A 26648-nucleotide genomic window follows, 5' to 3' on the forward strand; every position below is an offset into this window, starting at 1 on the left:
CTTATGCTTCTACAGCATAAGAAAATCAAAATTTCTCCCTACAATGGAAAGGTAAAGAAAATTTATAACGGCATAGTTAGGCAACCTACATAAACCTTGAATAATTCACTTTCCCTTCCTTATGGGCAAGGATGACCTTTGTGGTGGAAAGACTTACCAGTCCATGTAGCTCTATGAACAGCCCTAGCCTACTCAATTTGAGAGGTCTAGAGAGAGGAATGGCAGAGCTTTCATGCCAATATCCATTGCAACTCTGTTGGCTGGAAGCCAACGCACAGGATTGCTCTCCTTGTAAAATGGCTTGGAAACAATATCAAAAACCCCATTATCATTTAAATAATGGGTGAATTTGATGATAATATAGGACATGGGGATAAGCCACTTGCTAGATATACAGGTACGTAGACGTGTGCATATGTATGTATAGTAGGGAGAGAACGTTCAATGATTATTAGAATGCTCTAGATAGTGACCAATGACAATGTGAAGATTTATTTACAATTGAAAATAATGTCCTTTCTTGCATCCCGTTCAAATGAATCAATATTGTAGACGATTTATGTACATCTGTAGAGTTTCTCCTATTTCTGCTCCCTGGAAAACAAACAAGCAACATTTTACATCTCAGATAGTCCTGCTTTGTTACTTTCTTGTAATCAACTCACAGAGATTCAAACCATTTCATCTTTAGACTGTTATACCTTTTGCATCATTTTAATCAGTTGTGATGTCCCGGAAATGTATGTAATGGTTGGGGATCAAATATAATGTTTCTGTATGATTGTAATGTCGGGTCGCCATAAGCACATGGAAAAGCCTGTGCTACCTTCTGTGCAGCCGACTATGGGAATGTGAGATTTATAGTAGTGACCATGTGAACTAGGGACACTGGGGCATTGAACGATTTTTTCCGCCGCCTGTGAACACTCTTTCAGAGTGTGTAAAGCGATTTATTAAGTCACTTACTTTCATACTTGCAGCCTTATCTCATTATTGTGTGCATTGCGTTGTTTCACTCTCTCTCCCTTGGGGCACGTACACACAGACAGGCCAGGACGCTCTTTCGACGCTTTGTGCGAAAGAAGAAGCGGGATTACCTGGCAAAGCTCGAGGCAGAGTTGTACCAACTATTCTTGAGTCAGGACAGTAAGAGGGCTTGGAAAATGTTCCATGAGAGGCAGCAACCTACCCCGATCACGGCACCGGAGACTTGGCACAAGTATGCGATGTCCCTATATGATGTACCTTGACAGCCTCCCATTTCGTGCCCGCCATCACCTCGACCGGATCATTGCGTTTTCTTCACTTTGCTAATGGTGCTAGATGCGATTGATAGACTACACATAGGGAGGGCGCAAGATCATGAAGGTCTAGCAGCTGAACATTTCTCATATGCACGGGATACTCTGGCCCCGATCCTTGCACACATGTTTAATAGAGCTACGTGTGAAGGTTTCCCAGCTAATTGGACAGATAACACTATTGTGCCGTTGCTTAAGAGAAGGGATCCCATGATGCCCAGTAACTATCATACGATCATGATTGGCCTTATTAGGCTAAGGTATACCGATCCATCTTGGAGCATGAGAAGAGCCGGGGTGGGCAGAGAGGCAGGAAAATAGAGCAACTGGATAGGCTGTTTTTTTTTTTTTTCAGAAAGGAGACTTCTATTAAGTATGAAAAATTTTTACAAAATGGAGATTTTACACTAAGAAAGGTGGAGATCTCAACCAATCACACTAAGAAAGGTTGAGATCTCAACCAATCACACTAAGAAAGGTGGAGATTTCACACTAAGAAAGGTTGAGATCTCAACCAATCAAGAGATTTCACACTAAGAAAGGTGGAGATTTCAATGGAGATTTCACACTAAGAAAGGTGGAGATCTCAACCAATCAGGAGCCTTGTGCTGCCAATAGGGTCCCGAATGAGAGGACGTGAAAAAGATACCAATGTGCCACTCTCTCATAAACTGGCCGCGCTTCCTCTCCGCAGCCCTCGAAGATCCCTGGATTCTGGCCCAGGTAGCCATGATGGTGTGAATAATATCACTCCAAATCTTGCAAAGACACTGAGAAACAAGAACGGGAGTACCCTCAATAGCCTCGGTACATCTAGCCTTCCAGATATTCCAGGTTGAGATGCTAGCAATAATCTCCCAAGAACTGTCTAACCTCTGTGCCAGAGGGACAAAGTGTGAAAGTGGCAAATCCTGAAGACAACATTGCCGAGCAACTCCTTGCCTAACCATAATGGCCAAGCTCCTGTCAGTCCCCTCGAACCTCAGCTGTGGCCCAGACAGTGTCAACCAAATGATAGAACCAAAAGAAATGATAGCATCCCTCTTAATCCTACCAAAGAGGTGTGCAATCGCAGACCAAACCCTCTGTGCTTCCCTGCATCCCCATAAACAATGGTAAACTGACTTCGAAACTCCTGCACATCTAGGGCATGCTGGGCAAGCACTAGTCACTGACCTCCACTGATTGGTGGCCAGACCACCATGAAGAGAAACCCAGATAAAGGAGGAAATCTGTGGCTTCCTATAAGAATTCCACAATCTCCTCCAAAAAACCCTCTGAATGTCAGTCGAAATGCCGTAAGATTTCCAATGGGGTCTAAGAGTAGGGACACTTTGGATGTGTCCCAAGATAAGATGTCTGGCATTCCGTACCGTATAACTGAAAAAATGCATGCTTTTCAAGGGGTTACAAGCATCCTTCCACACCCACTCACCGGGGTCCCAATGCAAATGTCTGATAGGGCAGCCACCATGCAACCAAAGGCTAACACACTCTGTGATCATCCCTGGGGGGGGGGGGGGGGGGGGGGGGGGGGGGGGGGGGGGTCAACAAAGACGTGCTTCCCTAACCTGGCAACAACTCTAACAGGACAAATCTGGGGGCCCTCAATAAGGTCCTGCACGTCACATCTCTCCAACTGCCATCCATCCTGTACAGAAAAAAAGACCGGTACATCATCCTCCCTAGGCAAGGGGAGACCCATAACCTGAAGAGGAACACCTGTCCCAGAAAAAACCCCAAACCAAGAATGATGATGGTCTTCCAAGAAAGATGCAGTAATCCAGTGGTTGGGAATGGCTGCGTCGATCTGTGCAATCCTCCGACTAGAGCCTCTCAAATGCTGCGTGAGATCCAATCTCTATACCTTGGTGAGGCTCTGAAACCTCTTCCAAGCCAACATTGTGGGGCAAAGCGTCTCCCAGCCAGCCCAAAAGAATATGCATAGCTGCCCCAAGAGGCCTACCATGCACATCTAAGATCAAATCATTCCACAGAATGGGTTGCCGGTTAACTTCCTCCGCTGAACGCGGGGGGATGTGTACCAAAAAACTCCTCAGGCAGTCCCAGGCCCGTAGGAGGGACCTAACCAGGGGGGATGAAGGGGAGCGGTGAACTGCATCCGAAAAAATAAAGTGTGATCTGAGAGTCCAGTCACCTCCGTGAACAGGGACACACTTCATGATCTGCTGCATGAGAAAGTCCTTCCACGACTCAGAGCCTGGAAGAAGCCCCTAACAACCAGCTTACACAGCAAAGACTTACATTGCACCTCAGGGTCAATGATATTCAATCCCCCTTCTTGCTTAGGCCTGATAATGGTTTCCCAAGCAACTCTAGCCCTGGTGTGTGCATTTCCATCAAGCCTTGACCAAAAAAAGTTCCGAATAAGGCGATGAAGCTGTCCAATGCAGCCCTTATGAAAGATCCAGCACGAAGCGATAAACCAAGTTGTGGCTAGCAAAACTTGGTTAACCACCAAAGCTCTGGAGGCCAAGTCGAGCTTTCTCCTACTCCAGTGATGAAGTTTGCTTTTAATGCTTAAGAGCACTCGAGCAAACTGTTGTGTAGGGGAGATGTCAACACCCACCTGACAACCAAGGTATCTAGCAGAGCATCCTCTCTCAATCCAAGTAAAACCAACATCTGTACCCCAATCTGCAAGAGGAGAATCACTGATCCAAAAACCAACTGACTTATGCCAATTGATAGTAGCTCCTGCTGCCAAACAAAAGGCCTCCAAGGCTGTCCGGAAAGCACATAAACAAGCATGTGAAGCCTCAAAGAACAACGCCGTGTCATCTGCTAACTTAGAGTCGAATAACTCTTCCTCCGTACATAAAGGCAGCCTAAGACCCACAACACTAGGGGCAGCCTGAAAAAACCTACTCAAAGCCTCAGCTACAATGAGGTACAGTAAAGGGGCGAGGGGACAGCCCTGCCTCACTGAACGGGAAATCTGAAAACGCTCACCATGCCCCCCACAGGCTAAAATAGTGCTATGAGCCTCCCTGTATAGGCAAGACACACCTCTGATCCAGTTTTGGGAGAATGGCAAGAGGCTGCTGACTAGCCTTTGCCCACTCGATAGCTTCCCAGAAAGAAAAGATGTTATCAAATATACTCCTTCCTTGGAGGAACCCATTCTGGGTATCATATTCTGGGTATCATGGATAGTCCTTTGGAGAATCGGCTGCAACCTTATACTCAAGGCGTTAGCTAAGATTTTATATGCAGATCCAAGGAAGGTGATGGACCTCCATTGCTTGCTGTCAGTCTTGTCCCCACTCTTGGGGATAAGGTGAATCAGCCCCTCCGTGAGGTATGGAGGCATCATACCCGACACCCACATTTCGTGAAGGGCAACAGTGATAGCATCTCCAATATGATCCCAAAAAAGAATAAAGACGGCGGGAGAAAGACCATCATCCCCGGAGCATGAGCCACTGGAAAGAGCATGCAGAGCGTGAAGGAATTCATCCTTCGAGATAGGGGGATCCAGGAAAGAACACACAGCATCTGTAATGAGCCTGGGCATGCACTCCCAAACTTTCTGCCGTGTCACATCTCTCTGAGGGGAGGGCACCTCTACAGTCAACAAAGACCGATAAAATTCTGAAGCAATATCCCTCACCTTATCAGGCTCAATCTAAACCTCACCTTGTGAATCCTGCAAGTACCTCACAGAGTCCCTGCTATGGGAAGGCCGGTGTGCTGAAAAAAACTCTTTGTTGCATCTGCCACCCATCTGAGTCCAAAACGCCTCGTTCGCATGAAAGGCGAACTCAGCCCTCCTGTCCATGGCCAACTGCAGCTCTGCTCTAACTGTGGTCAAGAGGTCTGTAATCCAAGTCGCATGTGGATGCTTTTCATGTTCCCTCTGAAGAGCAGTAATCCTGCGCCTAATAGCTCTCTCCTTAACCAGAGCCTCCTGCTTCTTAGACAAGGCAATGATATGATAATGATGGCTGGTCCTCTCAAGAGCTAGCGCAATATTATGACGAGGATCAGGACCGTCACAAGATCTCCATCTCTCTCTGATCTCAAGGGAAATGTCAGCATCTAGATAAAGAGAGTCAGGGATACGGATACGGGGAGAGGCCGAGCGAGCCCCAGGCTCCCTGAGACACAAAACGACGGGGCAATGATCGGATTTGGTGGTGCCAGGCATAATAGCAATGGTGCCTCCTCTGTCCAAGGACCAATCATCCACATAAAACCTGTCCAGACGTGCAAAGATGCTCTCATCCCCGCTCCTGCGGTTATGCCAAGAGAAAGATAAGGAATTTGGCCTTCTCTGGAAGTCATCCTCAGTCCAGCAATCCCTGCCAAGAAAGGAAAGCGTGAACCTCTCCCATAAGGCTCGCTCCAAAGGGTGTAAACCCCCTTCGCGTCCACCCTTCTTGTCAGAAGGTTGCTCAACCATATTAAAATCTCCTCTCACTATCCAATGATCAACCTGGGGAATGACATTTGTAATGGTGTTCCAAAAGGCCACCCTTTCACCTCTCACGTTAGGTGCATAGATATTCAAGATTCCCAATTTCTGACCCTCATGCATGATCAAGATCCACTGCGCTCTAGCAAGGATGATAACACCATGCCCAATAACATGAGGTATATTAGATGCTGCCACTGAAATAAAAACACCCCCTCTAGTCCCAACTGCCGAGGACCAGAAGGTGTGGCCAGAAAGCATCTTACCAGTTTTGCCACACAGATCTATCCAATTTGTGTTCCTGCAGCAAAAGCACATCCATAGACCCTCCTGTAATAGCAAGGTGAAGCTGGTCCTTCAGAAGGCGCTTCCTACCACGAGTGGGAAGCCCTCGAAGGCCCTGAACATTCCATGAGACGATTCTCATGGAAGAGAAGAGAGTTTGACCCCTGATCTAAGAAGACGATGGGCAGCCTGAGGACGCCTCTCATAATGCTGGAGGGCGGGAAAATCCACAGGGCAAAGTCCACTGACATGCCCTTGTCCCGAGGCCCTGCACCATTCCTACATATGTACGAGAAACCTGTTCGCCCTACGGGGCATCAAGGGCAATGGCATCATGCTGAAAATCCTGCAATTCATGATCCCCACTATGCTGAACATCCTGCATATCACCCTCTCCAAGTAGAGAGGACTCCACAAAGTCATCCTGATCTGAAATATCATCTCTCTGCAAAGATGCATCAGCTAACACATCTCTCTGACCAGAAACATCATCTATCTATACATGATCCGAGGAAGCCTTCCCATCAATTGCACCAGGGGGGCGGGCGTGAGAGACAACACGCCACACCTGGCGGACTGAAGGACGGGAAGGAACCAAGGGAGGTGGCGCCTGAGAGGCATGCTTACGAGGCCTCTTGCGACCTCGAGCCCGAGGACAATCTCGAGCAAAGCGACCCTGTTGGTGACAAACCCGGCACTGATCGGGTTTACCTGCAATCTCCATACGTTGCTTCAAAGGGCCACAAGGGCCCGGAAGCAAAACATAGTGCTCAAACAGCTATGTCGGCAAGGCGTGAAGAGGGGGGCACTTGAAGAACAAGCCCAAAGGCAGACTCGATGGCCTCTAAAATTGGCCAATATGTGCGCGGAAGACCTGGAAATCTGAGAGTAATCGGGAAACGGTTCCGGTCTTTCTCAACAGGGTCAAAATAGCTGCAGTAGGGAAGAAAGAATATCTTCCTCGGGCCCAATGGCAAAGGGCTGCCCTTCAAAACCTTTGAGGTTGCGTCCTCAGAATCAAAACCCACTTGGAAGAAAACTCTTCCAAGCAACCTGACATCTCGAAAGCGTAGAGCGAGGTCGGAGGGCAGAGCCGCTAGGACCCAATCCCGAGCCTGGAGACGGGACGGGTGAGATCCAAAGATTCTGGCAATGAGGGTCGTTTTGGAGTCTTTCTCAAATTCGGCGTAGAGGACCGTGAGCTCGGCTTCGGAGAAAACAATGGTTCGCCCGGCCGAGGGAGAATGATTAGCCACCATGATGCTAATCGAAGAAAAAGGCCGACTTGAACCCGGATGAGGAGCAATCCGAACCAAGGGGAAGAGGAAGGCGATGAGGTGGAGGAAAGGAAAGGAGGGAGGAAAAAGGAACAGCGAAAAAAAGAAAAGGGAAGAAAGGGGGAGAGGCTGGACACAAAGCGGGGGGCGGGGGAGGGGCAGCACAGCAGTGCTGCGCTGAGGGAAGAGGCGGAGGAAGGATGGGAGGCGATTAGAGGAGGGGAGGCGAAATGCGGGCAAAGGCAAGGAGGGGAGGCGGAGGAGGAAAGGGGGCGAAGCAGCAGGCAGCGATGGAGGAAGAGGGGCACAGCGAAGGAGGAATGAGGGGCGTAGCGAGGACGAAGGAAGCGATAGGAAGGAAACGAGGAAGAAGGAGGGGGCAGCGAGGAAGGAAGGAAGCAAAGGCAGAGAGGATCAGAGGCGGAAGGGAACGAATCAAGCAGCGATGGACGAAGAGGGGCGCAGCGAAGGAGGAATGAGGGGCGCAACGATGGAGGAAGGAAGCGATTCAGCGTTCGGGGAGCTCGCGGTCATCAAATCGATAGCAGTCATCTGATCACATAGGGATAGGAGGGGATACACCACACTGGATCATATACTCACCCTCAGAGCTCTTATTGAGAGGAGGGACGAGCACGAGGATGGAGGATATATTGTTGTTTTGTGGACTTCCGCAAAGCATTTGATACGGTACCACGTGCCAGGATTATGAGGAGACTACAGGATATTGGTGTCCCTTAGGAGATGCAGTGGGGAGTATACACTTTGTATGAGTCAGTGATAGGCAGAGTACGTGCCCCAGGGGGCTTCGGGGATGTAGTGAACATTACTATTGGAAGCAGGGCTGCCCGCTCTTTCACCCACGCTCTTTGGGCTATACATTGATGAGGTCTCAGAGAATGTGGATAGATTGGGTGGCCCAGGGGGGAGCCTAGCTGGGGTGTTGATACCCATCCTACTATATGTAGATGACATTGTGCTTATCTCAGACACTCCTGAGGGACTACAGAGACACTTGGATGCATTGCAGTCTTTTTGTGTGGACAAAGATCTCACAGTGAACCTTAGTAAAACCAAGGTTATGACATTTAATACCACACAAGCATGGATAACTAGAACACAGACGCAATTTACGTTTAGAGGAGAGCTAGTTGAGTATGTCAGATCCTATGTGTACCTGGGGGTGACCTTCAGAGGGCCGCGGTTTTCTATGAGGGAGGCAGCAGAGGCTAGACTAGCACGAGGATTTGCAGCTTTGGGGGCACTTGAGAGACAGTGCGCAGACATACAGTTTCAGGAGCCATGCACGAAACTATGGCTATTTGACACTCTGGTTACATCGACACTTCTCTATGGAGCAGAGATATGGGGGCCTAGTCTTTTCCATAAGAGGAGGGAGCCATTGGCAGGATAGGAGGGACCAGAGAGAGACTATTACGATGGATGGCAGCATATGGAGAGGCCATTAGTGATGATGATTGCACGCATGATTCGGAGCAAGTCATCTGTACCAAATGAGATCATCAGGGCAGAGATGGGGGCTGCCCTAGTGGTTACTGAGGCTTTGTTCCATGCAGTTACTTTTCTCCATAGAATATGGGAGCTCCCTCAGCAGAAATACCCTCGCCTAGCACTCACTTCCTTCAAACAGCTTGCAGATGAGGGAGACACCCAGTGTTGGTATGCCCAAATGCGCACATGGCTGGCCTTGCATGGCATGAGTATTGATGCACTCCCGCCTTTTGCTTACAGCCTGGACTGCCCGTTCTTAGATCTCAGCCATTCAGAGCTGAATTGGGTGATTAGGATGACATTGTGAGACTGGATAGAGAGAGGACATGGTCAGGCCCCCACAGCCATTGGGCATGAAAATGGCACACTACCATAGTCATTTTCTACACCTCTCTTCGGACGGGTTTATTATACGCCATGCTTACATGGACACACACCTCTCACATGGTATTCGGAGTGCTATTGGACAGATTCGCACCTCTTCACACCAGCTGAGGATAGAGACAGGTTGATATGAGGATATATCACTAGAGGACCGCATATGCCAGCTTTGCCATCAGGAGGTGGAGTCGGAGGAACACTATATATGTCGTTGTACTGTCTACTATGAGATCTGAGGGAGGTACCACTTCCTGTTCCGTGAAGGCTTTGGACCTTTGCGTTGGATCATGGACTTTGAGGACCAAAGGTGCTTAGGGCTCTTCATACTTGAGCTTAGACGCCACACAGAGAGAGCCTATTGAGGGCCACGAGGGCAGTGGGACCAAAGCCACCTAGACAGAGAGCCCTCACAGATTTTTTCAGAGCTAGCACTGTAACCCCACCAGCCTCTACTCCCCCATCTACAGGCCTACCTGGCAGACCACCCTCCAGAGGAGTCACCCTGGATAGGGCCATTGCCATCTGTAGAGCGAGACGCCCGCGACCACGAGGATCACGTCCATGACTCCCTCACCATCGGCAGATTCGAGCCATCATTGCCCACCACCGGAGGAGTTTACCGCGACGATTCAGTGGTTCAGATTTCAGCTCTTAGCTCTCTTAGGATGTTACTATTTTCATTCTTTCTTTCAGATTTGTTATGATGAGACATCATCATCATCAGTTGTACCTTGTTTTGGTCTCATGGGCCATTTCGGCCTTTAGGAGACGTTAATATATCTTTCTTTCTTTCTTAACTGTGCTTTGTGTGCTTCATTGCTAAACATAAACCTAATAGTGGTATCAGAGCATTGGTTGCCACCCTTGGGCACCTTCCTTTCCCCACCATTCTTCCATTTTAGGGTTTCTTCACAGATTCAGCATATTAGGGTTTTGATACAGCCACTGCAGTACCTGTACAACATCATATTAGGGTTTTCACCTCTATCCGTACAACCCATGTGGCATTCATACAGGTTGCATATCTGTCCATACAGCTACTCTCCGTACAGGCCGTGCTGCTATCCATACACCTGCTTGCTGTACTTGTACCCGCCTATACCCGATTATACTTGCAGCCATACCTTCACCCGACTGTACCTGCTCGTATGCATGTGTACCCACCAGTACTTGCAGTACCCGCTTGTACCTGCTCAAGCTTTTTTGTAGCGCACAGACTAGCATTTCAACACAGATTAGGGATTTTCACAAAATCGGAGAGAATTTGCAAAATTGAAGCTCTTGCATACTTGGAAATTTGGGGCTTTTGCATAAATCAGCCTTATACATCAAAATTGCACCTTCTGCATCAACAACTTATGCAATCATCCATTCGACATATTCAAGGTAAAAAATTTGAGTCCCTGGCTTTTTTTTTTCCCCCCCAGAAAGGAGACTTCTATAAAGTATGATTTTTTTTAAAACAAAATGGAGATTTCACACCAAGAAAGGTGGAGATCTCAACCAATCAGGAGCCCTGTGCTGCCAATAGGGTCCCGAATGAGAGGACGTGAAAAAGATACCAATGTCCTACTCTCTCATAAACTGGCCGCGCTTCCTCTCGGCAGCCCTCGAAGATCCTTGGATTTTGGCCCAGGTAGCTGTCGGGAGGCCGGGAAACGAAGAAATGCCTCTACAGCTACCTACCCAGCAGCTTTGGAAGACACAACAAACACAAGGGGCACCACCAGCACGATGTTGGAAACAGAAATCACTCTCTCACTCTTCCTATGGGAATGGCCAGGTCATCGAGGCCGGAGCTCGGCGGCTCAACGTATCCTCTCCTGCAGCCAAAAACATAGACAAGGGGCACCACAATCCCCAACACAACACAGTTCAATCTTCACACTTCACCCTTCCCAAACCACCCGAACAAAAACACTCTTTCATCACATCAAACATACGGACAAGTCTTTATTCGTGGCTTTCCAGAGCTTCAAGACATCACAGGCACATCATGGAGAAATTCCCTCTCTTTTCACCATCAAAACACTCTAGCATGCACCCCCCAGGCAGCTCTCTCTTCTACAAACTCCTCTGTTTTTCCTACCAAAGGCCGCCCTCTCACACCTTAGCCATGTTCACAAACTATGCATGCCCATAGCCCTTTTTCAAGGCAATACACTCACATATAAGGCTCTATCTCTGCATGCATCCACCGGCAACCCTCTTTCCCCTTAGCCTCAGTCACCGCCAGCACCAAAGCTCACTGAACCTCTGCACTGCTCTCCTTGTGTTTGCAGCTGTGCATCATCCACTTGCGCCTCCAGCTAGCTGACCAGCCCACACGACTCTTTGGCGGACCCTTTGCGCTTGCAGCAACCTTCAGAGCCCTTTCACCATGACGAGGTGATCATTCTCTCACAAAGCCTCAACTCTGCCTGTCTCTTCCACTGCACACGCCCAGCCACTACCAATATCACCAGGCGACCTTGCTTACGGTGCTCGCCAGCAGCAGCTACCTCTTTACTCTGCTCTTCACAAGGGAGGCCCCCAGCTCTCCACACGGCGAACACCTCACGTCTGTCTCCAGCTGCGCTGTCTTCTGAAGAAGCCTCTGCAAGTGGTCTCTGTATCTACACCCCTCGCTTCAGTCTGCACAAGCGCCCTTCAGGCGACTACTCATACACAGGCGGCATACACCTTCGCCTCTGGCTGTTGCTCTTCACGGATCCGCTACTCTCGACGAGGCGATCCCTCATACCCCTTCGCGGCCACCACACCTTCACGCCAGCCTTTTAGAGTCGCCCCCTTCACACGATCACCCGGCTTCTCCACGGCGGCCCTCTCTTTCTTTACGCCTAACCTGCTGCAGCGTCCCTCCAGCTTCGCCTCATCCTTCGCTCGATCACCCTAGGGGCTGCCCCAGCCAACACTCCACGCTTCCTCGCCAGGCCTCGAACCAAGGCAGCCTTCTTCACGTCTTCCGCAGCTGCAGCGCCTGAGCAGTAGAACCACTGCAGAGCCCACATCAACCAGGCGGTTTTTTTTTTTTTGGTCAATTCCAGCTGGGCGCCACCTTCCTTTGCTCCACGCTCCCCAGCTTCTAGATAATGAGCTGGCAGCCAACCAAGCCTTCCATGTGGCTTTCCAATTTTATGGCCACATAAATCATTATTTTCTTATTTTCCAAGGCCTAAAGATGGCCACACTTATATTTCCTTTCACACCAAATGCCCAGGCCAACACTGTCCCTTCAACCTTAAATGCCCATGCTTCCATACACATTCAAACACAGCCTTCCAATGCCCACTCATACTTGGGCGTGTACACATACTCAGAGCCAAACAGTTGGCTGATACCATCTCCACGGACCTTACTCCGGACAGGCAAACACTCAGGCTTAAAAACAAAAGTCATCCATCCTGTACACCTGGCAATGCATTTCAAAGCCAACCTCTTCACACCTGCCATGCCTACAAATGTACACGAGCCCAAAAGATCTTTCAGAAAAATGCCTAACAGTAGCCATGATGGTGTGAATAATATCACTCCAAATCCTGCAAAGACACTGAGAAACAAGAACGGGAGTAGCCTTCCAGATATTCCAGGATGAGATGCTAGCAATAATCTCCCAAGAACTGTCTAACCTCTGTGCCGGAGGGACAAAGTGTGAAAGTGGCAAATCCTGAAGACAACACTGCCGAGCAACTCCTTGCCTAACCATAATGGCCAAGCTCTTGTCAGTCCCCTCGAATCTCAGCTGAGGCCCAGACTGTGTCAACCAAATGATAGAACCAAAAGAAATGATAGCATCCCTCTTAATCCTACCAAAGAGGTGTGCAATCGAAGACCAAACCCTCTGTGCTTCCCTGCATCCCCATAAACAATGGTAAAGTGACTCTGAAACTCTTGCACATCTAGGGCATGCTCGGCAAGCACCAGTAACTGACCTCCACTAATTGGTGGCCAAACCACCATGAAGAGAAACCCAGATAAAGGAGGAAATCTGTGGCTTCCTATAAGAATGCCACAATCTCCGCCAAAAAACCCTCTGAATGTGAGTCGAAATGCTGTAAGATTCCCAATGGGGTCTAAGAGTAGGGACACTCTGAATGTGTCCCAAGATAAGATGTCTGGCATTCCGCACCGTATAATTGAATAAAGGCATGGTTTTTAAGGGGTTTCAAGCATCCTTCCACACCCACTCACCGGGGTCCCAATGCAAATGTTTGATAGGGCAGCCACCATACAAAGGCTAACACTCTCTGTGATCATCCTGCCCGGGGGGGGGGGGGGGGGGTCAACAAAGACGTGCTTCCCTAACCCGCCAACAACTGGACGAATCTGGGGGCCCTCAATAAGGTCCTGCACGTCACATCTCTCCAACTGCCATGCATCCTTTACAAAAAAAAAGACCGGTACATCATCCTCCCTAGGCAAGGGGAGACCCATAACCTGAAGAGGAACACCTGTCCCAGAAAAAACCCCAAACCAAGAATGATGACGGTCTTCCAAGAAAGATCCAGTAATCCAGTGGTTGGGAATGGCTGCGTCGATCTGTGCAATCCTTCGACTAGAGCCTCTCAAATGCTGCGTGAGATCCAATCTCTGTACCTCGGTGAGGCTCTGAAACCTCTTCCAAGCCAACACTGTGGGGCAAAGCGTCTCCCAGCCAGCCCAAAGAATATGCATAGCTGCCCCAAGAGGCCTACCATGCACATCTAAGATCAAATCATTCCACAGAATGGGCTGCCGGTTAACTTCCTCCGCTGAACGTGGGGGGATGTGTACCAAAAAACTCCTTAGGCAGTTCTAGGTCCGTAGGAGGGACCTAACCAAGGGGGATGAAGGGGAGCGGTGAACTGCATCCGAAAAAATAAAGCGTGAGCTGAGAGTCCAGTCACCTCCGCGAACAGGGACACACTTCATGATTTGCTGCATGAGAAAGACCTTCCACGGCCCATAGCCTGGAAGAAAGCCCCTAACAACCAGCTTACACAGCAAAGCCTTACATTGCACCTCAGGATCAATGATATTCAATTCCCCTTCCTACTTAGGCCTGATAATGGTTTCCCAAGCAACTCTAGCCCTGGTGTGTGCGGTTCCATCAAGCCCTGACCAAAGAAAGTTCCGAATAAGGCGACGAAGCTGTCCAATGCAGCCCTTATGAGAAATCCAGCACGAAGCGATAAACCAAGTCGTGGGGCTAGCAAAACTTGGTTAACCACCAAAGTTCTAGAGGCCAAGTCGAGCTTCCTCCTACTCCGGTGATGAAGTTTGCTTTTAATGCTTAAGAGCACTGGAGCAAACTGTTGTGCAGGGGAGATATCAACACCGACCTGACAACCGAGGTATCTAGCAGAGCATCCTCTCTCAATCCAAGTAAAATCAACATCTGTACCCCAATCTGCAAGAGGAGAATCATTGATCCAAAAACCAATTGACTTATGCAAGGCTGTCCGGAAAGCACATAAACAAGCATGTGAAGCCTCAAGGAACAACGCCGTATCATCTGCTAACTTAGAGTCCAATAACTCTTCCTCCGTACATAAAGGCAGCCTCAGACCCACAACACCAGGGGCAGCCCGAAGAAACCTGCTCATAGCCTCAGCTACAATGAGGTACAGTAAAGGGGCGAGGGGACAGCCCTGCCTCACTGAACGGGAAATTTGAAAACGCTCACCACGCCCCCCATAGGTTAAAACAGTGCTATGAGCCTCCCTGTATAGGCAAGACACACCTCTGATCCAGTTTTGCGAAAACCCCATGTGTGCCATAGTGCCCTCCAAAAAATCCCAATCCACTCTATCATAAGCTTTTTTAAAATCAAGCAAAAGAATGGCAAGAGGCTGCTGACTAGCCTTTGCCCACTCGATAGCTTTCCAGAATAAAAAGATGTTATCAAATATACTCCTTCCTTGGAGGAACCCATTCTGGGTATCATGGATAGTCCTTTGGAGAATCGGCTGCAACCTTATACTCAAGGCTTTAGCTAAGATTTTATATGCGGATCCAAGGAGGGTGATGGGCCTCCATTGCTTGCTGTCAGTCTTGTCCCCACTCTTGGGGATAAGGTGAATCAGCCCCTCCGTGAGGTATGGAGGCATCATACCCGACACCCACATTTCCTGAAGGGCAACAGTGATAGAATCTCCAATATGATCCCAAAAAAGAATAAAGAAGGCGGGAGAAAGACCATCATCCCCGGGGCATGAACCACTGGAAAGAGCATGCAGTGCGAGAAGGCATTCATCCTTCGAGAAAGGGGCATCCAGGGAAGAACACATAGCATCTGTAATGAGCCTAGGCATGCACTCCCAAACTTTCTACCCTGCCACATCTCTCTGAGGGGAGGGCACCTCTGCAGTCAACAAAGACCGATAAAATTCTGAAGCAATATCCCTCACCTTATTAGGCTCAATCTGAACCTCACCCTGTGAATCCTGCAAGTATCTCACAGAGTCCCTGCTATGGGAAGGCCTGTGTGCTGAAAAAAACTCTTTGATGCATCTGCCACCCATCTGAGTCCAAAACGCCTCGTTCGCATGAAAGGCGAACTCAGCCCTCCTGTCCATGGCCAACTGCAGCTCTGCTCTAACTGTGGTCAAGAGGTCTGTAATCCAAGTCGCATGTGGATGCTTTTCATGTTCCCTCTGAAGAGCAGTAATCCTACGCCTAATAGCTCTCTCCTTAACCAGAGCCTCCTGCTTCTTAGACAAGCCAATGCTATGATAATAAAGGCTGGTCCTCTCAAGAGCTAGCGCAATATTATGACGAGGATCAGGACCGTCACAAGACCTCCATATCTCTCTGATCTCAAGGGAAATGTCAGCATCTAGATAAAGAGAGTCAGGGATACGGATACAGGGAGAGGCCGAGCGAGCCCCAGGCTCCCTGAGACACAAAACAACGGGGCAATGATCGGATTTGGTGGTGCCAGGCATAATAGCAATGGTGCCTCCTCTGTCCAAGGACCAATCATCCACATAAAACCTGTCCAGACGTGCAAAGAGCTCTCATCCCCGCTCCTGCGGTTATGCCAAGAGAAAGATAAGGAATTTGGCCTTCTCTGGAAGTCATCCTCAGTCCAGCAATCCCTGCCAAGAAAGGAAAGCGTGAACCTCTCCCATGAGGCTCGCTCCAAAGGGTGTAAACCCCCTTCGCGTCCACCCTTCTTGTCAGAAGGTTGCTCAACCATATCCTGAACATTCCATGAGACGATTCTCATGGAAGAGAAGAGGGTTTGACCCCCGATCTAAGAAGATGATGGGTAGCCTGAGGACGCCTCTCATAATGCTAGAGGACGGGAAAATCCACAGGGCAAAGTCCACTGACATGCCCTTGTCCGAGGCTCTGCACCGTGCCTGCATATGTACGAGAAACCTATTCGCCCTGCGGGGCATCAAGGACAATGGCATCATGCTGAAAATCCTGCAATACATGATCCCCACTATGCTGAACATCCCGCATATCGCCCCCTCCAAGTTACAAAGTCATCCTGATCTGAAATATCATCTGTCTGGAAAGATGCATCAGCTGACACATCCCTCTGGCCAGAAACATCATCTATCTGTACATGATCCGAGGAAGCCTTCCCATCAATCGCACCAGGGGGGCGGGCATGAGAGACAGCACGCCACACCTGGCGGACTGAAGGACGGGAAGGAACCAAGGGAGGTGGCGCTTGAGAGGCACGCTTACGAGGCCTCCTGCGACCTCGAGCCCGAGGACAATCTCGAGCAAAGTCAACGTGTTGGTGACAAACCTGTTATGAAAAACCTATAGACTGAGAGACAAGACAGAAGACATGACAGACAAAGATCCTGCGACACCCCTCCTTAAGTGATATCCTCATATGGGTCCACAAGGATAGGGACAAGATGGATCTAAAACAAGACACAGTCAGATTGATAGACAAATAGACAGACAGACAAGACTAGATAGTGACTGTAGACAAACAGATGGACCTTGAAGACATCCCCTCCTCAAGGGCAATCTCTGCCTCTCGGGTAGGGACAAGAGAGAGGTCCTAAAGCAGAATGAGTAAGACATAGAACCCTTTGACCTACATCATCGGTGGTCAAAGTGGTAGACAAGAAAGATGAAGTAATCAGAAAGCCCACTCCTCATCATATGAGGAATGAACAGCAAGATTTGTTGATGGAGATGCTGCAACAACATGGGCTGAGGTAGATGCAGGGGCTGATGTAGAGGTTTTAGAGTAGCAGTCCTTCTCCCGGTGATTATCACGGCCACAAATGGTGCATGGATGAGCCTTGAAGCACTCCTTCTCCATATGATTAGTTTTTCCACAATGGGTGCAAGGCTTTCTTACCTTAGAGCTTCCTTTCTTTGCTAAAAATGCGGTGTCAGTTACCTTTTGTTGTTGAGTTCTTTCCTCTTCTTGGAGAGCATTGATGATACCTTCAAGAGTAGGATTATTGTGATACTTGAAGGTAGTGACAAGAGTAGCATAGGTGTTAGGTAAGCTTTTGAGAAGCACAGCAATAGCAATATCTTCGGAGATGGGGGACTTCACTGATGCAAGCTGAACCATAAGGCTGCGAAAATAATTGACATGAGAGGCTATAGTAGCTCCCTCCTGCATATATAGATCAAAGAATGATATCATAAGTGCAATCTTAGAGTTTTTAGAGCAGGGTCCAAAAAGGGTATCCAAAGTGATCCATGCTCGAGAAGCAGACTATATGTCGGAGATGTGATGAATGTAATCATCTCCAAGACCGAGCAAGATGATAGCATAGGCTTTGTCATTCTTGGCAGTGGGAGCATAAGTGATAACTTGCTCAATGTCGGAATCTTCGGGAGCAGCATGGTGAACAACGTCCCAAAGACTTTCTTTCATAAGATGGCACTTGATTTTGATTTGCCAAGTATGAAAGTTGGACCCATTGAATTTGTCGATAGACATGAGAGAATGAGTAGAAGAGGCCATGTGGGAAGGTCTTACCTCTTGCTAAAATGCAAGGGCAGTGTCTATTCCCTTACAAGATTGCAGAAATGAATGAAAGAAGAGATCCAAACTGTTTTTAGAAGCCGGCTCTCTCACCACTTGTCAAGGCCATAGCATGTGACAGCCCATCGAAGCATGAGGAACTAGCAGTTTGCAGATATGAGGATAAGAAAAGGACTGACCAACAAACTGAAGGAGACGATGCACAGTACCTTGTAGACTCTTCAAGAGGAAGCTATGGCAGAACTGAATGCAGCAAATAGCTCGTTAACAGGAGGAAAGTTGATGTGCATGCTTCTAGATGATGCGCACCCTTGAGTCGATGAAGAAGGCAGCCAAAGGAGAGCAGCAACAATACAATGGGCAGCAGCAGCTCCAAGAATGAGAACAGTAGGCAGCTCCACGAAAACGAGCTGTATGAGCCTGAACAGGGTGGACAACAAGAAAGTGGGCGGACAGAAAGTTCAGGCCGGCGGGTTGCTTACTGATATGACGAGCTGCATGTGCAATACTAGAGGACAGGGGTGAGATGCAAAAAAAGGCGTGAGACAGCTCCCAAAAATGTGGCGGCAGATAGTTAATCTGCTACAGTAGCAGGTCGATTACCAAGAGCAGGGGCAGCACCCAGCTAAGCGGCGGCCTGTTCTGAACCAAGTGACTGCAGCATGAGAGAGAAGAGGGGCAGTCGCTCACAGGAAATAGGGGCAAAGATGAGGGGAGCCAGGATAAACCTGCTCTGATACCATGTTATGAAAAATGGGGTAGAGACAAAGCTGAAACTGAAACTGAAATGAAAGCAAGACTAGAAAAAGACACAAAGCGTAGACATACCTTGAGATGAGTGTAGACAAGACACAAGATTGATACTTTCATTGATGTGACACCCACAATATATAGGTGAGAAGTACAAGATAGAGTAGACTGACTTATGGGACAATTATAGAGGTGCCACATGGCACATACTCAAGACTTAAGACAAAAACTGAGACTAGACAAATGTAGACTAGAGAAATAGTACACCTAGTGTGCACTTATTTCCAACAAAACCCGGCACTAATCGGGTTTACCTGCAATCTCCATACGTTGCTTCAAAGGGCCACAAGGGCCCGGAAGCAAAACATAGTCCTCAACGAGCTCAATGTCACGGGCAAGAACCATGACCCTGGGACAGCATCCGTTGAGGCAGTGACCACCTGGGCAGAAGATGTCGGCAAGGCGTGAAGGGGGGGCACTTGAAGAACAAGCCCAAAGGCAGACCCAATGGCCTCTAACATAGGCCAATATGCGTGCGGAAGACCTAGAAATTTGAGAGTAATCGGGAAACGGTTCCGGTCTTCCTCAACAAGGTCAAAGTAGCTGGAGTAGGGAAGAAAGAATATCTTCCTTGGGCCCAATGGCAAAGGGCTGCCCTTCAAAATCTTTGAGGCTGCATCCTCAGAATCAAAATCCACTTGGAAGAAACCTCTTCCAAGAAACCTGACATCTCGAAAGTGTAGAGCGAGGTTGGAGGGCAGAGCCGCCAGGACCCAATCGCGAGCCTGGAGACGGGACGGGTGAGATCCAAAGATTCTGGCAATGAGGGTCATTTTGGAGTCTTTCTCTATTTCGGCATAGAGGACCGTGAGCTCGGCTTCAGAGAAAACAATGGTTCGCCCACCGGCCGAGGGAGAATGATTAGCCATGATGCTAATCGAAGAAAAAGGCCGACTTGAACCCAGATGAGGAGCAATCCGAACCAAGGGGAAGAGGAAGGCGATGAGGCGGAGGAAAGGAAAGGAGGGTGGAAAAGGGAACATCAAAAAAGAAAAGGGAAGCAAGGGGAAGAGGTTGGATACAAAGGTGAAGAGGGGCGGGGGAGGGGCAGCACAACAGTGCTGCGTTGAGGGAAGAGGCGGAGGAAGGATGGGAGGCGATTAGGGGAGGGGAGGCGAAACGATCAACAGGAGGGCTAGGGCGGGCAAATGCAAGGAGGGGAGGCGGAGGAGGAAAGGGGGCGAAGCAGGAAGAAAAGCGAATGGGCGCAGTGAAGGAGGAAGGAAACGAGGAAGAAGGAGGGGGCAGCGAAGAAGGAAGGAAGTGAAGGCAGAGAGGATCAGAGGAGGAAGGGAACGATTCAGGCAACGATGGAGGAATGAGGGGCGCAACGATGGAGGAAGGAAGCGATTCATGGTTCGGGGAGCTCGCGGTCATGCATCTGTCCTTGGCTTTTCAATCAATTTCTTGCAGGTATTCAGTCTCTAGTGCATATTCAGCTCCAGTAGAGAGCTTGGGAATCACTACTTGCAAAAGGATTTTAGTAGAGTAGTGTGCAGTTTGTGTAGGACAAGATGCATTTAGTGTATTGGCACAAGAAGATAAGTTTGATGTGAGTAATTACTCCATGAGGAGGGGTGGAGGGGGGATGCAAGAGGTGCAGCGGCAAAGAAGAAGGGGGGTGGGGGGAAGGCACAGAGAGGGGGAGGTTGGGCAAAGGGAGAAGGGGCTGGGTAATAGGCACAGGGAGGGGGAAGGCTGGGCAAAGGGCGAAGGGACTAGGCAACAACTGCACACATCAGCCCTAGCTCGAGGAGATCTTGGAGAGGCACTTGGAGAGGCACTGAGCCACCTTCCCACACCCAGTGGTTCTGCAGAGCCTTCTACAGGCTACCCCCATGCTTGATAACTTCCTACCAGGGGGCTAGCTCCATAGGCTGTCGTATGATGATGATGATCCCATTTTGTATCATATGGCTCGGATTTGACATTCCTAGCTCATAGCTAGTCTTTGTTTTTTTGTTTTTTTTTTTCAAAAAGAGACTTCTATTAAGTATGAGAAAAACATACAACAATCACAGCTATAAGCCAGAAGAGAATAGAATCACCCCAATATGTAAGGTGATTTCACCCACTGAGAGGAGCATCATGATGCCATGTAAGACCTGTGGTACTAGAGGAAAAGAAGATGCCATGGTCCCATTTCCACATAAATATCACACGCTTCGCCTGCGCAAAACGAGAGGGCCCCTGAATGTGAGCCCAAGTAGCCATAAGAGTGTGGATGATGCACTGAGACCCAAAAATCTGGACACCCTCAATAGCCTCCGTGCATCTAGCTCCCCAGATCTGCCATGCTGTAATAATGGCAATAATCTCCCAACTGGTGTCAATCCTCTGTCTAGGGGGTGTATAATCAGAGTGAGGAACATCCTGCAATAAACCATGCTGGGCAATACCTCTACGAATGAAAAAAACAGAATCTGTACCACTGCCCTCATAAAAAAGTTGCGGACTGGACTGAGAGAGCCAAGCAACTGCCCCCCAAGTCACATGCATGGCTCGGCCACTCAATTTGCCCATAAGTTGGGCTACAGGACCCCAAATTTGTTGTGCAATGCTGCACCCCCATAGACAATGTTGTACGAACTCAGAATCTGCCGCACATCTAGGACGACAGGAAGGTGCTACACCGAAAACTGATCTCCACTGATTGGTGGGGAGACCACCATGTAAGAATAACCAAAAGAAATGAGAGATCTGGCTCCTTCTGTATGAGTGCCAAAGTCTATGCCAATATCTGCGCTGTATCACTGGAGAAATATCATAGCTCTCCCAATGAGGCCTGAGAGTAGGGATCCTATTGCATTTGTCGAGTGAGGAGAAGCCTGGCATTCTGAACAGTGAAATTGAAAAAAGGAAGGCTTTTCAAAGGATCGAAGGCATCAATCCACTCCCACTCTCCTGGATCCCACTGAAGATATCTGATAGGACTGCCACCATATAGCCACAAACACCAAGAGCCATGAGTCACTATCTGAGGAGAAGGGTCAATGAATCAGTGCTTCCCCGAGCGACCAACAATCCTCATTGGACTAAGCCTAGTGTTTGGTATGATCTCCTCCATACTACATCTCCTCAATCTCTCACCAGGCATGATAGAATACATGAGGAAATCTGTATCCTCCTGGCCTATCCTCGAAAAAACTCCCAGCCAACTCGGATGATAGTCTCCGTGAAAGGTCCCAGAAAGCCACTCATGCGGAATAGCTGCATCAATCTGATCAGTAAGAATGCGGGAGCCCCTAAGATGCTCAATGGATGCAACTCTCCGATCCTCCGGAAGACTCTTAAAGGTCTTCCAAGCAAGAACTGTGTATGCGCATCTCTCCCATCTTGACCATTGCATATAATGAGATGCACCAAGTGGCCGATCAGCCTCATCCCTAATGAACTCGTTCCACATAATAGGTTGTCGGTCAGCCTCGTCCAAAGACCTAGGAAGCCTTTGTCGCAAAAAATATCTCATGCTTTTGCAAAGCAACGCCCTACATTGAACATCCGGATCGATAATATTCAAGCCCCCCTCTCTTTTGGGCTGAATAACTGTGAGCCAAGCTACCCTGGCACGAGTGTTTGAGGTGCCATCCAAGCCTGCCGACCAGAGAAAATTGCGGATCAATCTCCGCAATTGGCCAATGCACGCACGAGAGAAGCACCAACAAGAGGCAAGAAACCAAGCTGAGGCAAGCAAAACCTGATTAGCCACCAAAGCTCTGGAGGCTAAATCTAATCTCCTGGAGCTCCAAAGGAGGAGCTTCTTCCGGATACTCATAAGTACCGGAGCAAACTGCTGTGCAGGAGAAATATCAATCCCAACTTGGCATCCCAAATATCTAGCAGTACATCCTCTGCTGATCCAAGTAAAACCAAGCTCTGCACCCCAATCAACTCTCGGTGAATCACTAACCCAAAAACCAACAGATTTGTGCCAATTAATGAGTGCCCCTGCTGCCAAACAGAACTCCTCTAGTGCTACCTGGAAGGAACATAAGCATATATGTGAAGCCTCCAAAAATTGGGCTGTGTCAAGCTAACTCAGAGTCAACCAACTCCTCATGACTACGAAGAGGCAACCTCAATCCTGAAATACCAGCAGTGGAGCGGAGAAAGATGCTCATGGCCTCCACAACTATGATATATAATAAAGGGGCTAATGGGCAGCCCTGTCGTACTGAGTGAGAAATCTGAAACCGCTCTCCTCTATCACCGCAAGCAAGACTTCTACTGTGGGCATCACGATACATGCATGAAACTCCCTTGATCCATCTCTGAGAGAAGGCCATATGACTAAAAGTACCCTCAAGAAAGTCCCAATCCACTCTATCATAGGCCTTCTCAAAATCCAAGAGCAGAATGGCTAAGGGCTGATTGCTCGCTTTAGCCCATTCGACGGCCTCCCAAAACGAGAAAATGTTATCAAAGATGCTCCTGCCGTGTAAGAATCCATTCTGGGTATCATGAATAACATCCTGCAAAATTGGCTGCAATCTGATGCTCACTGCCTTAGCAAGAATCTTATAGGCAGTCCCAAGTAAGGTGATAGGTCTCCACTGGCCAATCAATGTCTTATCCCCGCTCTTAGGAATAAGATAAATAAGCCCCTCAGTGAGAGAAGAAGGCATAGAAACTGTCCCACATCTCCTGCAAAGCTGATGTTATCTCAGCCCCAATCTTATCCCAAAGCTAGTCTTTGTTTTCTTTTGTACCATGATGAGATTACATGGACACTATTGTATCACTTTTGGTCTCATAGACCCATTGGGTCTTTGGAAGACGTTTAATATAACTTTCTTTCTTTCCCTCTCTCTCTCGGCCAATCCCCTCATCAGCTCCAGATCCACGACATGCTCCATCATCATCGAGATACCTTTCCACGAGACGTAGCTGATGGAAATCTTCCGGCCATACTCATTAGCCCCATGCTTGATATTTTGGAGAGTGGTATACCATCTATTGGGGGCTGATGGTCCTCTCATGTTTCATGTTCCTTGTATTCCATGATGAGATTTCCATGGACAGTTTTATATCACTCCAGTGAGATAGTTTTGATTTGTTCTACTTTATTTTTCCGTTCCATGATAAGATATGCCATGGGCGTTGTTGTATCGCTTTGGTCTCACAGGGCCATTGGATCTTTAGTAGACGCTTAATATATCTTTCTTTGTTTCTTTGGTGAATTCAGCCTCTCTCGAGTAAGAATAGTTCAGCAAACCCCTTGATTGTCAAAGGGGAAAGAACATGCACCTTTTTGATTATTCTTGTGTGCTTGTGTACAGATGCAGACCATTGGAATTCATTGGCTGAGGATGTAGATACTTCACCTAAATCCATAGAGGATACAGATGCAGAAGATGATCTTATAAAGGCCACAGGTAGATGTAGAGCTCCTCTTTGTGAGTTGTGGGACAGTGAGGCAGAATTTTGTTTGTAGAACTCTCTCTATACATGGTATGTAGTCTATCTTGAAGACTCTTGATGTTTGGTGCATGAACTCTCAAAAATTTGCATTGGATCTGGAACTGTGCGAGTGCGGCTGGATTGACAACTGAAGGGCTTCTTAGGGCACTCCTCCCTATGACTAAACAATCAAGAGTTGTGGACCAATGTCGCTTAGTGCTTCCACTTGGGTCCCCACTAGGAAACTGTATTAGGAGAATCACCATGTTACCTGAGCCATATATAATTCCTTCTGGAGGGACTGTGGAGTTCTTGCAGAAACCAAACAGTTACACTCTTATTTGGTTGATAGTCCCAGGTAGACCGCCTGTTGAGTGACCAACAGAGATCACTAACGAGTACAGCTAACATCATGTATAGCAGAAAACTGGGAGGAAAAAGGACACAAAATAGAAGAAATGCGCTACCGTCCCATAGGCACTGCACAATCACAAACTATTCAACGTTGTGTTTGGGGATGCACTTAAGGCCAGAGAGTAGGGAACAAGATCACCTTACTTATGTTTCATATCAGGAGAGGACCATACTACATTATCTAGTGAGAAGTTGAGTGGCTCACTGATTCAGGACCATACTACATTATCTAGTAAGCAGTTGAGTGGCTCACTGATTCAGGACCCGCGAGGGCATTCTGATAGCCTTTGCCATGTATGCTGTTTGTGAAATGGTGTAAAAGATGACACTGGCACAGATTCCTGGTTCACCTTTTAGAGCATATGAATCGGACTCAGCTTGGGTTGAAGGATTGGCATCTTGGCTGATTTGGAGGGCTAGATCTACAGAGACTATTGAAGGCACTCTGATGTATCATGTACATAACGTTTTTTCTCTCCATCTAGTCTTACACAGCCCACACCCTCCTTTCTATTTGGAAGGATCCTTTAGAATCCTGGGCAACTTCCTTATATTTCAGCATAATTTCGAGAAAAAAATTGTGGGATTGAAAGTTGCAAGCTTTTGAATGCGTTTGCAAAAATAATGTTGTTGTGAAAGCATCAAAGTTTACATAGTCTCTGTAAATTTACAAGGTTCAAACCATAAACAAAAAAGGATTCAGAACTGTTTTGTTCACCTGCATTGTAATCAACCGATGGTCATGATTATATGTCCTGAGACAAAAAAAAGCAACCATATTTAAGCATAGTTTGTTTGAGTTTTAGAATTTATTCAACCAGTGTGAACTTGTTGTCAAGTGAGCACTAGTTCTTCAACAAAAATCTAGAGATATTTCACTAAATTTCGTATCAAATGTCATTACAAGGTATTATCTCACTGGAACTCTATGTATAAACCAGAAAACTCTTTAATTTGTAAATACAGTTAATGCATATATGCCTTTGGATTGATTGAATCTCAAGGTATGTGTTTCCAATTCCAAGCAAGAAAATCCGGAAGGTGTAAGGTAGAGCTTCAACCATTGTACTGATTTTCCTGAACAACAAAGACAATATTACTCCACCCTCATTGTAACGTCCAAGCACCGGCTAGCTCATGGTTGTACGCCCCCCATTTTGAGGAGTAGCCCAGGTGCCTGACATCCCAGTATTCACACAGAATGGTGGCCTAAGAGGCAAGATGGTGTAGAGACCGCTTGGATAAAATTTGATGCACTGCCAAATAGGCTACATGCTAGAGTGGACCGTTATCCCACAACAGTCCACACGGGGTGGGTAGACTTTACTCTTGGACACCCTGTCCAAAGTCGATGGGGCCCAAGACGGAGTCTGGATGGTCGTAGAAGGTGTGCACACCATGTGGAAGTTTTTAGTAGTTCTTTATAGGCTGGTTCAACAACATGGATAGTGGCACCGGCTATAATCACAAACCAACAAGGTGAAGTCATAGCCGCCCCACATATCCAAGACTTTATATAGATACTACCAGCCCCTTCTCCATACATATCATCAGTCAACTTTGTGAATTTACTCCCTAGCTTCCATTAGCATAGAGCCTCCACGATGTGATGATGCCCTCCCTTAGCCAGAAGGCTCCAAGGGAACTTGCCTTCACTCTTTGACCCCCCTATTGGCGTATCAAATTTCTATGGCAGGAGGCAATTTGGTAGCCAAAGCCTTGGCTGCTTTTTAGGCAAATCATGATAACCTCTTTAACCCCCCCAGATGAGGATTGTAAAATGGAAAATTCAGGATATGACGGTGTTTCCAATCACTGCAGCAGGCAAGTCATTAGCTTCACCCTTCAATTGTTAAGGGTCCTATTGACAT

At 48.0% G+C, this 26648-nt stretch overlaps 1 protein-coding gene across 1 annotated transcript in view; it reads right to left on the reverse strand.

Annotated features, from left to right (window-relative positions):
• Positions 1-454: 454 nt before the first annotated feature.
• The window catches only part of LOC147636009 (uncharacterized), a 204395-nt gene continuing 178201 nt past the window's right edge, over positions 455-26648 (reverse strand). Inside the window, exons 13-14 of the mRNA XM_086801453.1 lie at positions 25496-25532; positions 455-594 (exon numbers count right to left, since the gene is read on the reverse strand). Coding sequence (XP_086657579.1) covers positions 541-594; positions 25496-25532 — 91 coding nt within the window. The 3' untranslated portion in view covers positions 455-540. The remainder of the gene's footprint in view (positions 595-25495; positions 25533-26648) is intronic.

Source organism: Cibotium barometz, chromosome 8 (genome assembly GCF_041138505.1).
Source record: "Cibotium barometz isolate CiBa-2024 chromosome 8, ASM4113850v1, whole genome shotgun sequence".
NCBI classification, from domain to species: Eukaryota; Viridiplantae; Streptophyta; class Polypodiopsida; order Cyatheales; family Cibotiaceae; genus Cibotium; species Cibotium barometz.